Source organism: Mus caroli, chromosome 5 (assembly GCF_900094665.2).
Source record: "Mus caroli chromosome 5, CAROLI_EIJ_v1.1, whole genome shotgun sequence".
Taxonomy (NCBI): Eukaryota; Metazoa; Chordata; class Mammalia; order Rodentia; family Muridae; genus Mus; species Mus caroli.
In genome coordinates this window covers 113,950,893-113,973,528 of record NC_034574.1, presented here as the reverse complement: position 1 = coordinate 113,973,528, position 22,636 = coordinate 113,950,893, and the positions used below count along the sequence as shown (strand labels likewise).

Below are 22,636 nucleotides of genomic sequence, written 5' to 3'. Positions count from 1 at the left end.
CTCTCTCTCTCTCTCTCTCTCTCTCTCTCTCTCTCTCTCTCTCTCTCTCTCTCTCTCTCTCTCTCTCTTTCTCTCGACCCGGCTTTATGTTATTAATTTTACCTCAAATCATCCCAGTTCCTTTACCACTCACCCCCTGCTGCAGATGCTTGCCCTGGAGACACATTCACGATGGCCACATTCTCTCTCCTCAGCCTCAGGACAGCAGAGCACTCGGGGAAGTTTTGATGAAGGTGCTATTCATGGCAGAGTTGGGGAATCTGCACCACAACCCCTAGATGAGCAATCCTAGGGCTATGATTGAATTCTGTGATCTGAATAGAAAGACACGGTCTTCAGGAAGATAGGTGGAGGGAACGGGAGTCATCACCATCCAACAGTGGGGGGAGAGTCAAGGGGGTAGACATAGTGACTTTTCCCTCTCCACATCTGCAAATTCCTCTTGTGTTCTGGCCACAAAAGCCACAGGACAAAAGTCTTGGAAGCCCAATTATTATGTGCCATACTGGGCAACTCTGTAGGGGATATAGCAAGATGGAATGTGGGGATCTTCCAGATGTCCCCATGTCATTCTAACTTGAAGTTATTATAGAGGCCTGAAGTCTTGAACAAGATGCCAGGAAGCAGATCACTTGTTTTGTCTCTTTGAGGCAAGGTCTCATGTAGCCCAGGCTGACCTCAAACTTGAATTCCTGATTCTCCTGCCTCCACATTTCCAAGGATTGAGGCTTACAGGCTCACCCAACCTTCTTTACATCAACTGTAATGCCACAGTTATAAGATAAGAGAGTTAGCATTGAGCTCTTCCCCTCTCTGCCTTTTTAGAAATTGGGTTGATCCTTGACATGGTAAAGAATCAACTTTCTCCATCAATAAAATGGCCTTCAGGTTTATGAGGCTGATGTGGGGTCAGAGACATGTGCCCAGTGTCATGCCCATGAGCTGTGGGAGCAAAGATGAAAACTAGCTGTTGGCTGCCATGTCTCCCATATGTCTCCCTTCCTTCCCAGGTCTGGAAGCGCTCAGGAGCATGGTTCTTCAAAGGTTTCCCCAAGCAGGTCCTTCCACAGCCCATGCCTATAAAGAAGACCAAGCCCCAGCAGCCTGCTGGTGAACCGGCCACCCAGGAGCAGCCTACACCTGAGTCCAGGCATCCAGCCAGGGCTCCAGCTCAAGGTAGAACCAAGTTAACCTCTTTCAACACCCTGGACAGGTACAAGCCAACTGGTCTACCTGAAGGCATCCTAGCAAAGTACCTGTCGCTAGTTTCTGGCCCCTAATCTAGGATTCCTTAGCCCCTTCACAATTCATCTTGAACCTCCTTTGGGAGGGCAGTACAGGGAACTTTCTAGAAAAAAAAAGCTAGCTTTCCAAGTGGCTTTGCCATCTTCCTTAGTGGGAAATTGAAAAGTACAAAAGAAGAAGAAATTAAAATTAGAAATTGGGAGAATTTCCCACCTGAATATATCCTGGAACCAGCAGGAGTTGGGCCTGCTTAAAAAAAAATCCTGGTTTTCTTGTATTTATTCTTCCTCTACCCTACATCTCCTCCTCTTCTTTCTCTTCCTTTTCCTTCTCCCTCTCCCCCTCCTTTCCCTTCCCTTCTTTCCTCTTTCTCTTTCTTCTTTTTTTCTTCTTCTTGGGTAGAGTTTTATGTATCTCAGGCTTCTCTGAATTCACTTCATATTTGAGGACTTGGTGACCTTGAACCTCGACCTCCTGCCTCTGCCTCCCAAGTTCCCAGGGTTACAAGTGTGCCACACCATGCCTGATTTTCCACTTCTGTTTCTCCTGTTGAGTATAAACAACTCTGAAACTGGACTAATTAAACATGAAAGATGAATAGGAATTAAACTAGCAAAAGAAATTAATTATCAGCACTATTAATATCAAGGCTGTTATCTGAGTGTGGTTATTAATAATTAAAGTGATCATTAAAAGAGAGAGAGAGAGAGGCAAGCAGGAAGAAAAATGACTTCATAAAGTCACATTTGTTTTGGACAGCACCACTTGGACTGGCCAGATAAAGCCCTTGTAATAATCACAATTAACACTGGATGTTAAGTTCCAACTGAAGCATCAGTGCTGGGACATTTCTCAGAAGAGAGCTAGAGATGCAGGGTTCAAATCAAAGCACCTGACCCAGCCTCTCATAGGATGACTTCTAAGCTGCCTTGCATGGGGCCTGTTGCCAAAAGGTTTTCTTCAAGGCAACACAAGCCTTTCCACTTCGTGAAGACAACTTCACCAAGTTGTCAACAGACACTGTGTCCCTCAGGAGTGTGCAGTCCCACCTACCATCCTTCCTCCTGGTCAACCTTCCCTCTCTCTTCTAGGACTGTCCAAGCCCCAGCCCACAGGCCATATGCAGCCCAGGGTAGCTATGGGTGCAGTCCCAAATAAAATCGTAGATTTATTTAGAACATAAGAATTTTTAGACCCCTCCCCCTTTTTTTTTGTAACATAACTTTGTGGTGCCTGATCGTGAACTCACAAGTTACAGTGCTATGATGTCAGAGGTTGGCCACACCTGCCAGGATAGGTAGAAGAGACAGGTTTGGTTTTGTAGGTCTATGCTTGTGTCTTCATGACAATAAGGGAATGAGACACCAAGAACAAGCCAGTTCAGGGGAGAGGCTGGAGGGAAACATACTTAATGTTTCAAAAATGGTTCTTGGGAAGAGAGGGTGAGCTCACTGTGGAACCCTGGAGTGAGAACTCTGTGGACTCCAGGAAACCAGTATTCCAATTCATTCATTCATTCATATTCTCTCTCTCTCTCTCTCTCTCCCCCAGGTGACATGGAGGACAGGAGGCCCCCAGGACAGAAGCCAGGTGAGTTCTGTCAACTGTCTCCCATTCTGGGACCCCATTCTACCACCTCCCTCTCTCTGTGCAAGCCATGCCTTTCCTTGCAGGCCCTGACCTCACCTCTGCTCCTGGGAGAGGAAGCCATGGGCCTCCCACGCGTAGGGCCTCTGAGGCACGGATGAGTACAGCCGCCCGGGATTCTGAGGGCTGGGACCATGCCCACGGTGGGGGTGCTGGAGACACCAGCCGGAGCCCAGCAGGTGAGCGAGGTGGGCATTGCTGCCTTTATTGAACACCTACTGTATACCATATTTTGTTCCCATGTTTGCATCATTTATTCTGGTCCATACTCAAGGAGTCATACAAATCTAGCTCCAGATGTAACTGAGATCATAACTTTTCTTGACCCAAAATGGCATATGAAGAACACATGAGTTTTTGTTTTGCTTGACTCCCAGAATGAGAGGAAAGGTCACTTGGCATTGAGCAAAATGAGCGTCCATTTAATTACCTTCCCCTGTGGCCTCAGCTGTCAGTGTCAATGGATAGGATAATGTGGCCAGGATATAACTGGCTGACAGGTGCTACCATCATGGCCCAGTAGATTATACTCTGAAATGCCTGATGAGGAGAATCTTGGCACCTTGACTTTGATAGCCTGGGTATGTATTTCTTGTGAGCCAGTGTCTGAGCCTCAGGAGAGTGTCCCTGTTTTTATATCGAGGGGATGGGTCTCAGTGTGGTGGCCCAGTGACCAGGACCCACATTGATCTCTGGTATCTACTCACCAGCACACACACACATGCACACACACACATGCACACACATACATGCACTTGCAGAGAGAGAGAGAGAGAGAGAGAGAGAGAGGTTATCTCACTATCTGTGCAAGAAGGCTTTAAACTCATGATCCTCCTGCCTCAGCACCAGACCCCAAGCACTGGGACTACAAGTGGGCACCCTCACTCCTGCCTCAGTACTCACATCCTAAATTGTAGCTTTTTATTTCCCTCACCATCGTGTCAGGATAAAGGACATAACCTCAAAGAAGGGAAGAAGAATTTAGCTCACAGCATCAGAGGTCTCAGCCTGTCCTTGAGAGGAGGGCAGAGCTGAGTAGCTCACTCAGTGGCTGACAGGAAGTGGTTAGTTCCCTCCAGTGAGACTCCACCTCCTAAAGTTTTCACCACCTCCCAGAATAGAGCCATCAACTGGAGTCCAGGTACTCGACATATGAGCCTGTGCGGACATTTCAGCCTGATGAGCAGCTAAGCTAGCAGTTCAGTTCCCTCCGTCCTGACAGTAGGGTTGGGCTCCTGCCATCTGCTGCCCACACCTGCTAGTGAACCCGGGGCTCAGATGGACAGAGTCCTAGGTCTGACCACCAGAGTACTTTTATAGAGCACCTACTGTGTACCAGACACTCCTCAGAGCTTTTCTCCCAGAACATTTTAATGACTCCTCGCTAGTGTGAGACTTTCACCATCCCAACTCTACAGACTTCAAAATTAGACTCAGGAAGGTGATGGATCTTCTGACTCTTGCTACACAGCTGACAGTGAGTGAAAACCAGAATCAAACCTGCATCTATTTAACCCTGAACTCCCAATCTCTCTTCTCTTCCAGAGGTGAGGCTTATATTGACCATGCTTTTTGATTTTGCAAAACACACAACATTTACTCTATTTAATTTACTGTTTTGGCCATTCTTCACACACAGGTTGGTGGCGCCAGGCACACTCACAATGTCATGTAACCGTCACCACCATCCACCTCCGGAATGTTCCCTCATCTCAAGTGGAGATTTTTGTAGCCATCACACTGTAACTTCTCTTTGATCTCTCCCTTCCCCAGAACCTCCAACTCTCTTCTTTTTTACATGTGAATTTGACACACTTCAGTGGAACCACACAGCACTTACCTTTGCTACCTGTCTCACTTCACTGAGAGCTCTATACCTTCAAGGTTCATCCATGTGCGAGCATTTCTCAGGCTGCCCTTCCCTTTTTAAGGTTGTGTAATATCCCATTGAATAGACATACATTTTATTTATCCATTCAGACCAAGGGCCTTTAGGCTGTTACTGCCTCTACCTTTAGCTGTTGTGAACTGTGCTGTTATGACCACCTCAGACAAATATCCACTTAAGCCTTTGGAGTAGAGACTTACAAGCGAGAATGTCCCAAAGTTGGGCAGTTCTATATTTAACTTTTTTTTTTAAAGAAGCCAGCATCCTGTTTCCTATGTAGTGTAGACAGACTGCTTTTACATTTCTGTCAATAGAACACCCACCCAGTTTCTATATACCTCCGACAACACTTGTAACTGTCTGGCTTGTTTAGTTGTTTTGTGTTTTAGGCTTGCTTGCCTAGTTGGTTCTGGAAGCAGGGCTTCCTGGTGTAGCCAGGCTGGACTGGTATACACAGCAATCCTCCTGTCTCATCCTCTTTTGAGTGCTAGGGTTATAGGCGTGAGCATCTAAGGCAAGCTGCTGGTTTTGGTTCACTTGCTTTTTATTTTTGAGATAGGGTCTCACCATGTAGCCCCAGCTGGCCTAGAACTCACTATGTAGACCAGACTGCCCTCAAACTCACAGAGAGCCACCCCTTACTGTGGCTCACCAATTCTCTTTATGGATGGTATCAGGATTCATCAGTGACACTAACTCATGGCACAAGCACCCGCTTTGCACTGATCACATGGCTAAACTCTCTGCATGTAATATCTCCCTTACATATAATACATATACATATATGTATACATATAATACATATAATATTGGCAATTCATGGGGGCAGGTTCTAGGCAAGCACACCGCACAAATCTGCACTCATGGGCCCATCTTACTGTTTTGAGATGGCAGACCTTGAATTTGCAAGTCTCCTACCTCAGCCACTGGAGTGGCTATGACGACAGGCCTGCATCCCTGAACCCAGCTTATCTGTGCTTTTCAATAACTCTGCTGAGATTTGCCCAGAGGGTCTGGGCACTGAGGAGAAGACAGAGGGGTCAGAGGAGTGCTGGGAGCAGAGCAGGACAGCATCCAGGGGAGCCTCAAGGGAGTGTGCACCACGAGTGTGTGGTGTGTGTGTGTGTAGTGTGTGTGGTGTGTGTGTATGCATACATGCATGTGATATGAGTGTATTATGTGTGTGCATGCATGCATGTGGGGGTATGGTGTGTGTCTGTGTGTGGTGTGTGTGGTGTATATAGCGTGTGGTGTGTGTTTGTGTGTACATGCATGCATGTGGTGTGTGTGTGCATGTGGTATGTAATATGTATGTGTGCATGCATGTGTGCATGCATGTGTGTGTGTATATTATGTGTGTGGTGTGTGTAGTGTGTATGTGTGCATGCATGTGTGTGGTGTGTGTAGTATGTGTGGCGTATGTGTAGTGTGTGTGTGCATGTGTGTGTGGTGTGAATTATCTTGTCTTTCTCCTCCTCATGCAGGTTTAAGGCGAGCTAACTCAGTCCAGGCAGCCCGCCCTGCCCCAGCCCCAGTGCCAAGCCCGGCACCTCATCAGCCGGTGCAGCCAGGTACCAGCCACTAAGCCATGTGCCCTGTGCCCCACAGTGGTGACCACGGTCCCATTGCTCTGTAGTGCTGAACCCTGAGCTCTCTCCTTAGACCCTGGGGGTGGAGGAGACCCCACTTAGAGCGGGACTGTGGCAGAGGGAGGGCTGGGCAGAGCATCCTGTCCACCACGAAGGGACAGGGCTCCCTGTAGTAACTCCTCCACATCTTAGAGGAGGATGTAAAAGTGGGGACTCTGGGGGCTGGGGGGGGGTGGAGATCTCCAAGCTGAGGTTCAACCTGGGCTTCTCCCATGCCAGCACCCCCACCCCCCACAGAGGGACAGTTCCTAACATCCCCAGGAACTTCTCCACACCATTGTCTGCTTTCAGTCTAGCCTGTGTATGAAGAGAGGGAAGGACAGATACCCAGGAAGTGTGTCTTCATCACCACCCTCTTTCCTTCCCCTTGCAGGGCCCCCTGGGGGCAGCAGGGCCACTCCTGGGCCAGGACGCTTTCCGGAGCAGAGCACAGGCAAGTGTGAAATGTCCCAGGCTCTACAGGATCACATCTACTCAGGCTGTCACCAAGACCAGTCTGACCAGGCCAAAGCAGCTCCTTTCTAAACCTCTGACCACTGGCAAGCCAGTTTCTGTGGCTCAGAGCATAGACTGCTGGGTACCATCCCTGGTCCTTCCCTTCCTGCTGTGTGACTCCTGGCAAGTGACTAAATCTCTCTGAGCTTCAGAGTTTTTTTCTATAAAGTGGGAGTCAGGCTCAGACTTCCTTCATAGTCTTGTTGGAATGATTAAACCAACTAAAACACTTTTAAAAATTAGCTTAAGAAACAAAACACTTTTTGTGGAGCCTGGAGTGTGTTTGGCCCAGGATAAATGAACAGTGATTACTTTGACCCACATACAGGCAGGCCTCAGATGCCTGGTTGTCATGGTTACGTGGTAACTAGTTTTTCACGGACTCTCAAGGTTTAATGCAACTAATATTGACTGCCATAGAAACAACTCTGGACTGGGTAACTCCTATTCTAAAATAAGGAAACTAAGGCTCAGAAATGTTAAGTAACTGGCCCTGGGTCACACAGCTGAGTCCACACCACTGATTCACCCCTATGAGGTTTGTCTTGTCTGGGTCTTATCCGAATTAGCCCTTTAGCCCTGGTCTTGTGGACACCAGGGCCTGCCTCTCATTCTGAGTGCAGCCTGGGAACCTGCATTCTAGAAGCTTTCTCTAGAAAATTGCTACGACAGACTCAACATGCCTCTTTTCTCCCCACAGAGGCTCCTCCAAGTGACCCTGGCTATCCAGGGGCTGTCGCCCCAGCCCGAGAGGAGAGGACAGGACCTGCGGGGGTCTTCCAGGCAGCGCCCCACACTGCAGCTCCCTATTCCCAGGCAGCCCCTGCCCGCCAGCCACCACCTGCGGAGGAGGAGGAGGAAGAAGCCAATAGTTATGACTCCGATGAAGCAAGTAGGTGGCTCCAGGGTGTGGGGTGTGGGGAGCATTTGGGAAAACTCCTCTAGAAACTGAACCCAGCGGGGGCAGAAATGGGATCCTAGGGTCGGTAGATGCCCGCTAACTGCTAACACGTGTACCCTAAAAATCCTGTGGTTCTGGAGATCAAAGCTAGGGTCTTGAGTGTGCAGGGACAGGGCTCTACCATTGAGATAGACCCAGCAGCTCGCCAGCGCTGGGATGGCCAGTGAGCGCCACCGTGTGGTCAGTGTCAGAACTACACATTTTATGGGTTAAAGCGCATTGGAGGCAGAATTATTGAGTCACTTAAAGTCTATAGTGGTTTTTTTGTTTTGTTTTGTTTTTTGTTTTTTGAGGTTCAGCGGGGCAGCCAGCTACCAAACAGAATTATCTGGTGGCCTACAGCCCCACAAAGGTGCGAGTTTCTGTGTCTAACGTACGTCTTTATCTGCAGTCATTCTTCCCCCTCATGACGGGGACATCATCCACCCAATGATTTGTTAGGTGCCTACTGTGTCCTTCTTGGACTCAGACGCAGAGGGCCAAGGACACACATGCACGCACCCACACATACATGCGTGAACGCCTCCCCCTCACCACATAGGGCTTTTTCTTCTGCTATGACTGAAGCAGCCAGGATGGGTGCTACTGGGAGGTGGGATGACCTGGTTGGGACCCACTAATCTGTATTGCTTCCTATGTAAGCTGATTGCTGGGTAAACCAAGGCACTGCAGGGAAAGTGCTTTAGTAAAATTGGACAACACTGTGTTGGGCTGAGCACACAGGAGTAATGGCAGCTATGTTATTCAAATGATGGAGCCCTCCAGCCAGGGCCACCACATTTCCTACTTCCTGCCCCTAGTGCATGGAGACAGGACCTTCTCTCTTCTCATTCTACATATAGTCTTGGAAAGGCTCCCTATGTCTCTGAAATGGCCAGTGTCTTAGTTAGGGTTTCTATTGTATGATAAACCCTACCATGTCTAAAAAGCAGTTTGAGAATGAAAGGGTTGGCTTTATCTTCTGGCTGTAATACATGATGAGTGGAAGTCAAGGCAGGGGGCAGGAGCTGATGCAGAGGCGAAGGAGGGGTGCTGCTTACTGGCTTGCTCCTTGTAGCTTACCCAACCTGCTTTCCCCAGGACCATCAGTCCAGGGGTGGCACCACTCATGGTGATCTGAGTCCTCTCCCAAGAAAATGTTCTACAGGCTAGTCTGTTAAGACATTTTCTCAATTGAGGTTCCCTTCTTGCCTGTGTCAAGTTGTCATAAACCAACCAGCACAGCTAGAGAGTGAAAAAAGGCTCCAGTCCCTCAAGGACCACACTGTGTGGTATAGCAGCTGTCCCTGTTGTAACGGATGCTCTCCAGAGTCATGGATCTGTGGTCTCAGGGAAGGGAGAGGGGAGCCTGAGAGAGGAACCCACCTGTCTTGTCAGCCTCAACAGCACTCCGTATCTGCCCTCCCCGGTCCTTATCCTGGCTGCTCTTCCATGATCCTTCAGTCACCTGTCTCTCAAGTGTGACCTCTCCGAGCCTCCAGGCTGCCCTGGTGTATGCTCAGTTGCAGAGTTGGTTACAGCAAGCTTGGCTTCTCTCTGTTCCTTGCCAGCTCATCTTTGTCATGGACGAGGATTTACTGACCTCGCATCCCGAGACTCAAGCTGCTCCAGACACTAGGACATTAGGGCAAAACGCAACAGGGGAGAAAGAGTCCGACGACGAATGAGCTCATCGCAGGCTGAGTGATCTCTCCAGTAGCTGCTTAAGGGAGGGCTTCCCTAGGAAGTGACTCTTGAGCCAAGCTGGAGGGCTTGAGAGGGTATGAGCCACTCGGGAATGACGTGGGAGAGGATTCCTAGGAAGGGGAACGGCAAACACGGACTTTCATTCATTCCTTCAGCACACATGGGAATACCTACTATGTGCCCTGCACACGGTAGGGGCACATAGTGGTCAATCAGCCATCCCAGCCCTTGTCTTCAGGGTACCCTCAATCTGTCAGGAGATGAAGTCACTAAGTAAACACGTTTATAAATGATGGTGGGAGGCCCCCAAGGAGAGAGATCTGCCAGAGTGGATGGAGGATCAGACCAGGGCCTGCCCTCCCTCCCTTCTGTGGTCCCAGTGTCTAGCTGAGGCCGGACACATTGGTAAGTACCCAGGAAATGCTCGTGGATTGACTAAGCAAATGCTTCGCTCGACTCTTGTCTTCTGTTGCCTGCAGCCACACTGGGTGCCCTGGAATTCAGTCTTCTCTATGACCAAGACAACAGCAACCTGCAGTGCACCATCATCAGGGCGAAGGTGTGTGGGGATTCCCTAGGGAGGCTCTGGTTTTCCTAAGAGACTCAGGTCGGGATGAATCCCAGGCTCAGCTCCCACCATCACTGACTTGTGGCAATGACAGAGATGAGAACAGGGTTGTCGTCAGCCATGGCGGACTTCCTTGGTGGTGGTGGTGGGGGGGGACTTCCTCTAGGAATGGTCCTGTGGCTGCTTCTGAGAGTGGTGGCAGCTCGGTTGTGACCAGAGGAAACACTGCAGGTATTACCAAGACTTAATGACAGCCTGACTTGATGATTCTAGGTTTTCCATCTCTTCTCCTGATGTCTTTGTCCACCAGGAATAGCAATGGTGTGTGTGTGTGTGTGTGTGTGTGTGTGTGTGTGTGTGTGTGTGTGTCTGGGCATGGTAAGGGGGGCAGGGCATGGGGAAGGGGAGGAAGGCACCGCAGAAGTCTTTGGTGTGTGTGGAGATGGTGAACTGGATGATTCCAGATCCTGGGGGAACCCTAAGATGAGCTTAAGTCTGGGACCCCAGGAAAAACCAGCAAGATCTGGACCAGACTTCCCCAGAGCAGATGCTGGCCCAAGCTACCTTGTGCTGCTGTGCTACTAGGGACAGGTGGGAGTGGCTATCCCTCTCTGGCTCACTGGGGGTGACAGTAGTATCCTTCCCTCAAGGTTGACTGGGAAAACAGTGCAAAGTGATGGGCCATCTGTGGGTATCGCTGTACCTGCTGGCCTGCAGTAGAAATGATAAGGCCTCCATTTGACTCCTCTAATGCCCCAGTCTGGGACACTGGGAGGGTCAACAAGAGGCAAATATGCTTAAAGCAAGTCCTCCATCAGCCTACCTTCCCTCCATTAGCATACACTTATTGAAGTGTAGCGGGCTTCGTAGTGAATGCTCAGGTATACATATTCTCTCTTCCCACCCATTTCGGTGATCAGACAAGGGAGGCATTTTTATTAGCCCCATTAGTCAGATGGAGAAACTGAGGCCTGAAAGCTAATGCCAGGGATTATATCCCTGGAGAGATGAGGTTCATCTTCAAAGGCAAGATCTCATTCATTACTCCCTGAACCCTACCAACCTGTGGACACAATGGCCCCATCACACAGATGAGCAAGTTGAGGTCATGGGCAGGACTCCTGCCTCAGCCTGGGTGGGGTGGACGATATGTCTGAGTTACAAGAGCTTGAGGGCTGCTCGGGTGAGTGAGGCCAGCTTAGCTCATCTCAGAAAATGATGATAAAATACAAACACCTTTCCCAGGCTTTGAGGAGAGACAAAGACTCACTCTCCAAGTGGGGAAACTGAGGCCTCAAATGAATGCAAAGGTCAGGCTCTGGATTTGGGAGTGCTTCTGCCCCCAGCTTCCCCTTCTCTGCTAGCTATGCTGGGATGTCCCCTCCATTCCCTAAGAGACTCACATTCCTCCACTCAACAGCACAGAACCAGGATCAGAGAGGCACGGAAAGCTTCCTAAGGCCACACAGCTAGGGAGCGCCATGTCGTTCAACTCGGCACCTGATGCCAGCATTATCTTCATGATACAGCATCCTTCTGTTCTGTCCCCACCGGGTGAGACAGGTGCCATCTCCTACTGTGGTTGGTGGACTCAGGCCTCTTCCTCTTCTCACAGGGACTGAAGCCCATGGATTCCAATGGCTTGGCGGATCCCTATGTGAAGCTTCATCTGCTGCCTGGAGCCAGCAAGGTACTCGGAGGCCCTGGGTTCTACACGAGCTCTCAGCTCAGAGCCTAAGGCCCCCACCCTATCTCATGATGGGCAAAGTCCTCACAGTGGGTGAGAGGGGCAGCACCCCCAGTACAAAACTCTGGAGGCCAGCAGCTGCCAGAGGCCAAGAGGGAGCAATCACACATGTGCAGATATGTTTGTGGGCCCCAGTGCTGGTTTATTCTGCCTTCCCCTTAGCTAGTCACAGCCAGTGCATGTGTGTACACATGTGTGTACAGATGCACACATGCACACACACACACTTGAGGCAGCAGCAGCATCTTTTCCAGGGTTTAGGGCTAAGTCCTTGGATACTGCTGTGCTGCTGGAGGGATGTGGGCCCTGCTCTTCCCTGCTCCCCCAGAGCCTTTCTTAGCTCTGGGATTAAAAAAAAAGTGGGAACTGGAATTGGGAGTTGCCTCTCTGACTCTGCTGGTTTGATTTTTCTGTGTCAGAGGTAGCGTGGGTGTCTTAGCGGGGTGGGGGAAGCCCAAGGTTTTATGTTCCTGAGTCAGTGCCTGTTACACAGTGCTGTGAGTTTTAAATACCTAATAAGGTAAGAGAGGGCACATACATGCATATATACATGTTTAAACACATGCATATACACATGTGCATGTATGTATGTATGTACACACATGCACATATGCATGCAAACATACGTACATGTATATGTACATGCATAAGTACATATACATACAGTCATGTATGTATGTGCACATACATATACACATACATGTACACACATGCTTTGTCCTATCATTGTTTTTGAGTCAAGGACATGCCCACTCCTGTCTGGGACTAACTTTGGTCCCTTCTCCTGTTCCAACCCACTGGTGACTTTTGCTGCCTATCAAAACCCATGTAATTCCGGTCATTCCTTTACACATTAGTGTGAATTAGGGCCATCCATCTGCCTCTTGTGTTGGAGGTATATTTCCAGTCTTCTCTCTGGGAGTGGAATGAAAATTTTTATACTGGTTTTAAAAGGCTAGGCCTGATGGCACAGACTTATAACCCCAGCTAATGGGCAGGCACTGAGGCAGGAGAATCACGAGCTCAAGGACTGCCTGAGCAGCTTAGTGATCTCCAGCCCGAGTTTTTAGAGTCGGAGTGTTAGAGCAACCTGCCTACTATGTGCAAAGCTCTGGGTCCCATGCTCACGGCTGTGGGAGGGAGGAAAGGAGGCTAGCTCCCCCCTCCGCCCCCTGGAGGGCTTTCATGCCTAGAGGATACTGCCTGAGGACTCAGGAAATATCCCCACACCCCTGCCTCAGAACACACGGCATCATTTCTGCTATAAACCATGTCTGTCTCTCCAAGAGACACACCGAAGCTTTCTCACTTAAGGGCGGGGGGTGTTCAAGGAGGGTCTCCAGGTTGGCTCTGCTGATAGGTGCCTGACTGTCTGTCTGTCTCCTGGGGCTCTAGTCCAACAAGCTTCGTACAAAGACCCTGCGTAACACTCGGAACCCTGTGTGGAATGAGACACTGCAGTATCATGGCATTACAGAGGAGGACATGCAGAGGAAGACACTAAGGTGCCGTGGAGGGTGGGGCTGTGGAGGGCAAGGCCAGTTGATACAAACAGCTTGGACTCCAGAACAAACTGTAAATGCAGGGGGCCTTCCGTATCTAGGTGCACGTGGCTGTCAGCCTGTGTTGCCCAGGCAGCCGTGACAGACATCTGCATATGCTCAGTACAGACCACGGGTTTTTTGGTCCCTGGTTGGCTGAATGTGTTTGGATGTAGAACCCATAGTTATAGAGGCACAGCTAAGACTCACATGCATGGTGCAGGGTTGTGCGTGCCTGTCATCCCAGCACTTGGAAGGCTGAGGCAGGAGGATCAGGCATTCTGGGCCAGCCTGGACTACATAGTGAGTTTTAATCTAGCCTGGGCTACATTGCAAGTCTTGTCTCAAGAAAAGGTGGTGTGTAGTGTGTGATCTTGTATACACACAGGATCAAGTTGCAGGCACATGGCCCCTTGCAGGCAAGAGCGAGTCTCTTAGGGTAAGGGAGGGTTTAGGGAAGGATCCTGAGGGCCTCTGGACACTGGAATGTTCTAGCTCTTTATGTGAGCAGTGGTTATGATACACAGACCCCTCAGGCTGTGAACTGAGTCACTTACCTGACTGGAGGTAAATGGAGGCCACAGTCTCATTCCTGGCCACACCCAGTGCCCCTCACCCAGGTGCATAGCTGGACTCAGTGTCTGTTGCTCTCTCTCTCTGGCCTGTGACAGGATCTCCGTGTGTGATGAAGACAAGTTTGGCCACAACGAGTTCATTGGTGAGACCAGGTTCTCGCTCAAGAAGCTGAAGGCTAACCAGAGGAAAAACTTCAACATCTGCCTGGAGCGGGTGATCCCGGTGAGCCAGGGTGTCACCATCTTCCTGCAGCGCTATGAGGGCACCAGGCCTGCCCTGGGCACGAGATGTCTCCTTGGGTCCCTGTCCGGTGGCAGCTGGCTTTTTACTGAGTCCAGCTGGTCAGGACAGTGACTAAGTTCATGTCTTCAACATCATTACCATCATGTGGGTAGGTCTGTCTTGATCAAGTGCACATAGCTGTCCCAAGACTCCGAGGAGGCCAGGTAGTCAGGTGTCTGGGGAGCTCCTCCTTCAACCTCATTGCTGTGTGCTCAAGATAAGGGGGCCCCGTCAGGGCTGCCCCCTGCTTCACCTCTAAATGGTGAAGGTTGAGTTTAACCCACAGTTTGCAACGATGCTTTCTGGAGCTCTGGGGTTCATCAGAAGGGCCCCAGAGCCACAGAGGAGAAACACCTGGTGGGCTAGACTCTAAGAACCATGAGCCACTCATCCTGAGTAAATGGATATTCTTATGGTTTATGTGTGGCTTCTCTGACACTTGGACAGTCCGCTGGTCCTCCCTGACCCTTGGTGTCTTCTTCTGTACCCTGGGGAAGGCAGTAGAACCCACACAAGTGGCTGCTGCTCCCGTCTTGACAGTTAAGGCTGTGTAAGCATTGGGGAGAGGCAAGCGTGGAGGTGCCTGTCTTGGAGAGTCTGCCTTCACAGCTCCTGGCCCTCCTTGGGCAGCAGGGGGATAAGAATCCAAGGTTACTTTCCTGTCCCGTCTCCTCCCACAGATGAAGAGAGCAGGGACCACCGGGTCGGCCCGTGGCATGGCTCTCTATGAGGAGGAGGTAAGCTGGCTGTGGGTGGGAAGCAGGCCTGCTGAGACTACCAGAGGCCACTTTTCTCCCCTCTTCCTCCCGAGTCTTCCTCTCTCTTTATCCTGGTCAGTAACCTGCTGGCTCATGGGGGGAGGGGTGCCCTTCATCCCCAGGGTTAGACCATGGGAAGAGGGGCCTGTCTCTATGGTTACACACCCATGTTCCTGAGCCTGCTTCACATGGCTTCTGTCACTGGCTGTACAGAAGAGTGTAATGGCATGCGCAAATCTTTATGGGGATCTGAGACCAGGATGGAACCCAGGACAGAGAATGCCCCAAGTCAGGGATCTACCCCTGCCTGACACAAGCTGAGCTTGGGGCCGGCATACCTGAGCCTAACCCAGGAAGGACATTGTACCAGGCCAGCTAGGTAGAGGCACCTGCCGTCCACAGTGCAGACTCCATTGCTGGCCCTAGCTCTCCTGCCCTTCACAGCTGTCTCCCATAGTAACCACCCAGATCCCCTGACTCTCTGAGCCCCACACTGCCTTTTGCCACATGCAGCAGGTGGAGCGGATCGGCGACATAGAGGAACGGGGCAAGATCCTGGTGTCCCTCATGTACAGCACGCAGCAGGGCGGCCTTATTGTGGGAATTATCCGCTGTGTGCACCTGGCTGCCATGGACGCCAACGGCTACTCAGACCCCTTTGTCAAGCTGTGAGTTTGTGTCCCGGGAGACGAAGGGGGCAATGAAGACCAGAAACTCCCCCTAGATCATTAACCATTGAGACTTAGAGAAGGAAGGAATCCAGCTAAGATCACACAGCTAAACTATGCCCAGAAGAGACTAAAGGTGAGGCTGGAGTATCAGAAAGCCAGCCGATGTGATGCCCACTACTTGGGAACCCCCGTAACTGTCCCTTCCTAGAGTGATTGGCATGGTGATCCCACTTACAGCTCAGGAGTCAACCACAGGCGCCCCCAGGAGCTCAGATCTCTGCTATCGAAGAAGCAATTGAACTTCATCCAAATTTATTATAAAAACACTCAAAAGACCCCAAACCCGGGGTTATTCCAGCCATCTCATCAAAGCTGCTCTGCTGGTGACAAGCAGTCAGGTGTGACCACCCCGAGAGGGTTTCAAGCCCTTTTCACTTACTTGCCTGGAAAATATAACATCAGTGGACTCAGTTGGTGGAATGTTCTGATCATTAGTGTGTGCCAAACCCTCTTCGGCAGAGTATTTGTTTCCACCCAGAAGATACTGGCTGGGCACCTACTGTATGCAGCACTCCGAGAAAGAGCTTCCTGGTTAGAGGAAACAGTGGCAAAGGCCCTGGGTAGAGAGGAGGATGAGGAAGAGGTCATGAAGGGCATGATGGGAGAGAGAGCTGGGATGGAGCTGGGACCCAACCACATGGACACCAGGGCCATGGGAGGGTTCTAAACTTTCCCCTGAGGTCACAGGAAGCCGATGGATAGCTTTGAGCAGCAGAAAGACATAATAAGCTCAGAGAAGGGCCCCCCACCATCCAAGGTGGAACCAGTGTTGGGTCACTTTCTGATTTACTGGTGTCTCCTCCCAGCTGGCTGAAACCGGACATGGGGAAGAAAGCCAAGCACAAGACTCAGATTAAAAAGAAGACCCTGAATCCCGAGTTTAACGAGGTAAGGCTACTCTGTCGTACTGGTGGAGACTTCCTGCGTGTGAGAGAGCAATGTATCCCTTCCAGAATATTCTTAATTGTCTCAAAAGAGTGTTTCCATTAGCGATCAGCTTGAGTTCTACCAAAAGGAAAGGGGACGAGCTCCCTGTCACAGTCAAAGCCGCAGCTTGAGGACAGTGCAGGAAGCTGTTTTCAGAGACTGAGCTAAGTCACCCCCAGTGTCTTTCCTGGCACACTGATGTTGAGTTGTGAGCTCAAGGACAGCAGAATCTGAATGTGTCCTTCCCTTGTTTAAGAGGCCTTGCCAACTTGTGTGCATCCCTTTTCTCCCTGACAAACTCCTATTCATGCCCCAAAACACGTGTGTTTTGACTTCCCCAGGCAAGGTTATCCTATGTTCCTAGGATCATTTGTCCCTTCACCTCTACACTAAACACTGCTTCTCCATTAACTGTTAATAAGCCGGGCTGGCAGGAGGGATGCGGGTGTCTGTCCCATCTGCAAAGGACTAAAGAAGGGGGGGTGAAGGAACTGAGTTCTGAGCTAACCCCACCCAGACAACCTCCATTTCAAACCCAAAACAAACACACCAGGGATGAGCTGGACCCACAGCCTGGAGTCCCACCCCTGCATCTCTCTCTGGCCTTTCCCTCTGAGCTCTGAGTCTATCAGAGCCAGCAATCGCTGGATTCTAATGCACTTTATAAGTGAGGAGGGATGTATGATACGGTTCATTAATGATGTTTTTTGAAAACCAGGATACAAGCACTCACTCAGGAGACCCACATTGTAGGCTGCCCTGCTTTCTCTTAGAATCTGGACAAGCCACAAATAAGAAATACAAATAGACATGGTGGAGAGAGACCTGGGAGACTGAGGCAGGAGGTTCAGAAGTTCAAGGCCATCCCGGGCTATCTAGGGAAACCCCAAGTCACTGTTTCAAAATAACACAACCACAACCAGAAGCATCCAATCAAATCCCCTCCTCCTCCAGCCTCAGAAGTAATGATTTTTTTTCCCCTGAATCTATAATAGTATGCACTTCTGAGTTTTTGAAACGTGCAGCCAGCTTGTGCTTAGTTCACCTGACATCATCGCACACACCTCCATCAGAAACGCATGTCTTGGAAATTGTCCTAAATACATGATCAAGGGTGGACAGAGTGATCTCACCCCTTAGATGCCGCTGGATCAGTCAGTTAAAGACTGAAAGTTAGAGGCAGCCTACACACCCAACTGTGAGCCCAACCATCATTAAATGTCACCATGACAATGATGCTGTAGGCCTAGCGAGATGGCTCAGTGGGTAAAGGTGATTGCAGCCAAGTGTGATGACCCGAGTTTGTTCTGAGACCTACCTGCTAGGAGACTTCTACCAGTTGTCCTCTGATCCCTATAGATGAGCCACAGCATGCAAGTACACAGAAATAGTGTGCCTTTTAAGATGGTGACATCAAAATACATCTGTCCATCCACAGCCCTGGTTGTCCTCGAATTCACCTTGTGACTGAAGGCAGCCTTGAACTTGTGGTGGTCCTACTGCCTCAGCTTCCCAAGTACTGGGACTAGAGGTGTGAACCATCCCATCGACAAGAAATATTTTTGGAAAATGTGCTGATTTGTTTTTTTAAACATACGTTACAGAGTAGAAAGGGCTTTAAATTTAGGATTTAGTTTTCTTAAAAAGTCACACATCAGTATAAATTGCACGTGGGCAAATCCTGACAATGACCATTCTCAAGTCTGGCTACAAATAATGTGTCATGGCTTCCTCCCTTGTTTGTGTGAATAATGAACATGACAAAAGTTTACAAGCACATGGGAAAACTATTTTTTAAAAAATCATATTGTTAAGCCTAGTGGCAACTGAGGCTGAGACAGGATGCTCATCCCCGAGTTTGAGGCTAGCCTGGGCTACACAGTTGAGCTCCAGGCCAGCCAGGGCTAAGTGAGACCCCCGTCTCAAAAGCACAACCAGACAAAACCCCTCTCGTCTGGGTCACAGTAAATCCCTAATGCTAACCCTGAGGGACAGACATACTCCCACTCAGGAAGCCCCCAGGAGGACCAAGCACCATTACTGACCCAGGGACCACCCCAGTATCAAACAGAGCCCACCGCCAATGGGTCACCAAGATTCCATGTCCTAAGGAGCTCTGTTGAAAAGGAGAGACAGGCCTGCTCCCAGAATGCCCTGCTCCAGGGACTCCTTGGGCTACATCCCTAGCTGCTTAGCACTGGAAGCTCGGGGGACTGTTGCTTACCTGTCCCTCTGCTGTTCACAGGAGTTCTTTTATGATATCAAACACAGCGACCTGGCCAAAAAGTCTCTGGATATCTCGGTGTGGGACTACGACATTGGCAAGTCTAATGATTACATTGGTGAGTGCTCCGGCTTCCAGTTCCCGGGACTGCCTCCTCATATGGCCTTCCCAGAAGAGGATAACTTGTGGGGCACTGGGGGAAGGCCACCGTCACACAGCCCCATTCTCTAGTAGCTCTGCAGGCTCAGGACTCACCTGGGACCTGACTTGGATCCCATTTGGATGTGCCTCTACTTGAAAGCAGGGGCACACCACAGCAGAATAGCTGAGCGTCAGGAGAGCAGAGAGTGTGCCCTCTGCAGGAAGCAGGCACAAGGGAGTCCCCCTTTAATCTCTATCCAAGATCCAGAGGCAGGGCTTAACTCTGCCAGCTCTTCCAAAACCCAAGGAGAGCAAGTTGTAAACTTGGCACAGGGAGAGAGGCTACAGGCAGGGGATGAAGAAGAAGCTGACCCTTTGGGAAGTAGCAATGAATGCCTAGTATGTGGAGACACATGAAGAGAAGTAGAAGGCAGGTGAGGCTTTGTAACCATGAAGTCCTGGCTTGGTGCTGCAGGAGGGACCCATAGCCCATTCTAGAGGCTCAGAGGGTGATCATAATATTGACGACAGTCACAGAGCAACACCTCTCAGAGAAAGGGCAGGGTGTGGGTGTTACTGCTTGGTGGCAGGCTTTTCTCCCAGTTCTACGCTTGGGTCTAGAGATGCAACTGGCCACTGTGTCCCTTTCCACTGACCCACCCCTCCCTCTCTGTTCTGCTCATCCCCAGGAGGCTGCCAGCTGGGGATCTCGGCCAAAGGCGAGCGCTTGAAACATTGGTATGAGTGTCTGAAGAACAAAGACAAGAAGATTGAGCGCTGGCACCAACTGCAGAACGAGAACCATGTGTCCAGTGATTAGGACCTGGTGCCCTGGTGTCCCCCGTCTCTGCCCCAGCCGCTCTCCCCTTTCAGAGCCTCCCCTGCCAACTATGAACCTTTGATGTCTCCCCTACTTCAGGTCCTGCTACAGAAGAAGAACTCTCTGGGCTTCAGGGTCTGGATGGGAGCCCTCTCTGGTCCCCAGAGGTTGGGTAGTGGGTGTGGGGAGACATTTACAAAGAGATTTACTCTGACCTTAAGCATCTTCAGGTCCCCTTGGGCACTGGTGAACCCATAGGTTGTAAGGACCAGGAGGAGGGCAGAAATTATACATTGAGGCTGCCTCTGTCCATCCAAAGCACTCCAGGAAGAAAAAAAAAAGGAGAGAGAGACAGAGAGACAGACACACACACACACCTATCCCCTCTAGACACACCAGGAACTAGATACAGAGAATACACAGAGGGCCTGCCCCCTCCCCACACCCTTTCAGGAAGCTGCCCATTGGCTTCCTAGTAAAACTAACTCCTCTCTCTGCACCTCTTTCCTCCTTGCTCCTTGCTCATCTTATCAGTACCTCCTCACCCACCCTCCCTCCCCTCTCCTCCCGCCTCCACAGTGGGGGATGCAAGGCAGAGCCTCCCCATGTGCCCCTTGCCAGCCTGGCCAGCAACCTCCCAAGCTGGATGAAGCTGGGACCCACATCTCTGACATTAACACACCTCCCATTGGCATGGCTGGCTATCTTTGAGCCTGGGGCCCGCAGCCGACACAGCCTGGGTGCATGGCAGCACTATAGACATCCTGAGAAACAGGGTCTTTCTCATCCCTGGCTCCCCAAATGGGCACAGGTGGCACAGAGCTCTGTGTATGAGGGGACCTGCTCCTGGACCCCATGCTTCTATCCTTCCTCTACTCTTTGCAAAGAGCAAAGGACCCTCTCCCCAAACTCCCGCTCAGAGCCACCTCTGTTCTGTCTACCTTCCACTCTCTTCCCCATGATTCCTGGTGGCGATCAAATAACCGTATTTAGAGCTTTAATTAGGTCAGAACTCTCTTGGTCCATGACAAATCCAGAGGAATGTACACCTGAGGCTGGAGTCAGGCCATCTTCCCCACATGAGACGCAAGTCTGGTTTTTCCCATCTTGATAGTTTTGCCCCATCAACATCGCAAACCCCACCACTCCCTATAGCGTCAGGCAAACCAACACTAAAACCTTCCCATTCCCAAGTCTCACAGTCTTGCTTGTTCCTTCCAACGTCTCTTGAGATGCACCCTGCTCTCGGTAACTCGTGCTGTTCCTGAGGGACTCTTGTGTTTCCCTGAAATGACTCTCTTCTAGAATCAGGCTCTGCCTGCCCCAAGGTGGTTAACCTTCCCACTTCCATGGCTCCCCTGGTTAGTCCCTATAGGTGCAATGCTCCGCCCACTTGCCCACTTCCCTGTCATGGTCACCTTTAGGAGAAAGCATGCTGGCTGAGTCGCCCAAGCCTGATGCTGGTTTTGGCTCTGGACTCGGAATGCAGCCTGCTCGCAGCGCCCTGATGCCCTCCGCGACACACCCACCCACCCCTCCACATAGAACACAAGTCCCCGGGTGCATGCACCATGCCCACTGCCTTTCTTTGCACTGATGTAGCCAAAAATAAAGTAGGAATATCCAAGGAAACTACTGGCCGGCTTCTCTTCCTTGCTGGTTTCTAGAAGATTCTTCTGCCTTCCAAACAGGACATGTAGAGGCTTGGGGAACACACAAGCAATTTATCAGGATGTAGTGTAGTAACCGAACAGAGGTGCTGTCTGGCCGATGTTATTCTGAGCATAGACAGATGGGCTCAAGAAACCCAGGGGACCCCTCCATCTTCTGAAAAGCCATGTTGTGGGAGCCCACAAATATCAGGCATGTGTTCATCTCCTCCTCCATATCTTTGAGGAATTATCAACAACTGTGGGACCAAGTGATGGGAGGTCCTGGGAGCTGAGGAGACAGATCAGTCAGCAGAGAGCCTGGTAACACACAGACATGAGTTCAGATCCCCAGGACCTATGTGAAGAGCTGGTTGTGCGCCAGCAAGACAGCTCAGTGAGTAACAGCTCTTGTTGCACAAGTCGGAGATTAGGTTTCAATCCTTGGAACCCACTTACATGTGCAAGGAGAGGGTTCCCTGACCTCCACATGCATGTCACAGCACAGTGTCCTACCTACATGAGGGACACACACAATAAAGCTGGGTGTGAGGTATGGGGCTATAATCCTAGTACCAGGAGGCAGACACAGGAGGAGGGGGAACCCTGGTGCTCACGGACCAGTGGCTTGTACCCCATCAGTGGGCTATCAGTTCACTGAGAGACCCTACCTCAAAAAATAAGTGGAGTGCAAGAGAGAAAGACACCATTGCTGACCTTAGACTACCACCTACACACATGCACACATGTATGATCATGTACACATGTACACACACACACACACAAGAACCTAGACTTGAATGGGGAATTGTGCAGTTGATTCATTTATCAAACAGATGAGGAAATAAAGACCCAAGGAAGCTAGGAATGGGAGGGACCTGGGCCTTAGACTTCCAGCCCACACTCACCACGGTGATGATAACTAAAATCACACAGAGCATCAGATGACCTCCCTGGGTTTCAGTACTTCCCAGCTCAGAAGGAGCCTTCACTGATGAATCCATATCCCACATTCTCCGTGACCTGAAAGCCAGATAAATACATCTAGAAACCACCTCCCCCCTGCCCCCGTTCCTCTTGACAGGGTCTCCTATAGTCCAG

At 50.4% G+C, this 22,636-nt stretch overlaps 1 protein-coding gene across 2 annotated transcripts in view; it reads left to right on the top strand.

Annotated features, from left to right (window-relative positions):
* Positions 1–21,507, top strand: part of Rph3a (rabphilin 3A) — a 70,186-nt gene extending 48,679 nt beyond the window's left edge. The window contains exons 8-22 of one of the 2 annotated variants that reach the window (XM_029478092.1): positions 1,011–1,176; positions 2,797–2,835; positions 2,919–3,080; positions 6,265–6,351; positions 6,803–6,862; positions 7,625–7,816; positions 10,051–10,130; positions 11,755–11,829; positions 13,282–13,391; positions 14,099–14,225; positions 14,966–15,022; positions 15,557–15,711; positions 16,581–16,662; positions 18,947–19,043; positions 19,756–21,507. In XM_029478092.1, the coding sequence (XP_029333952.1) occupies positions 1,011–1,176; positions 2,797–2,835; positions 2,919–3,080; positions 6,265–6,351; positions 6,803–6,862; positions 7,625–7,816; positions 10,051–10,130; positions 11,755–11,829; positions 13,282–13,391; positions 14,099–14,225; positions 14,966–15,022; positions 15,557–15,711; positions 16,581–16,662; positions 18,947–19,043; positions 19,756–19,886 (1,620 nt within the window). In that variant the 3' untranslated portion in view covers positions 19,887–21,507. The remainder of the gene's footprint in view (positions 1–1,010; positions 1,177–2,796; positions 2,836–2,918; positions 3,081–6,264; positions 6,352–6,802; positions 6,863–7,624; positions 7,817–10,050; positions 10,131–11,754; positions 11,830–13,281; positions 13,392–14,098; positions 14,226–14,965; positions 15,023–15,556; positions 15,712–16,580; positions 16,663–18,946; positions 19,044–19,755) is intronic. The other variant, XM_021163481.2, reaches the window with a different exon arrangement.
* Positions 21,508–22,636: the final 1,129 nt, after the last annotated feature.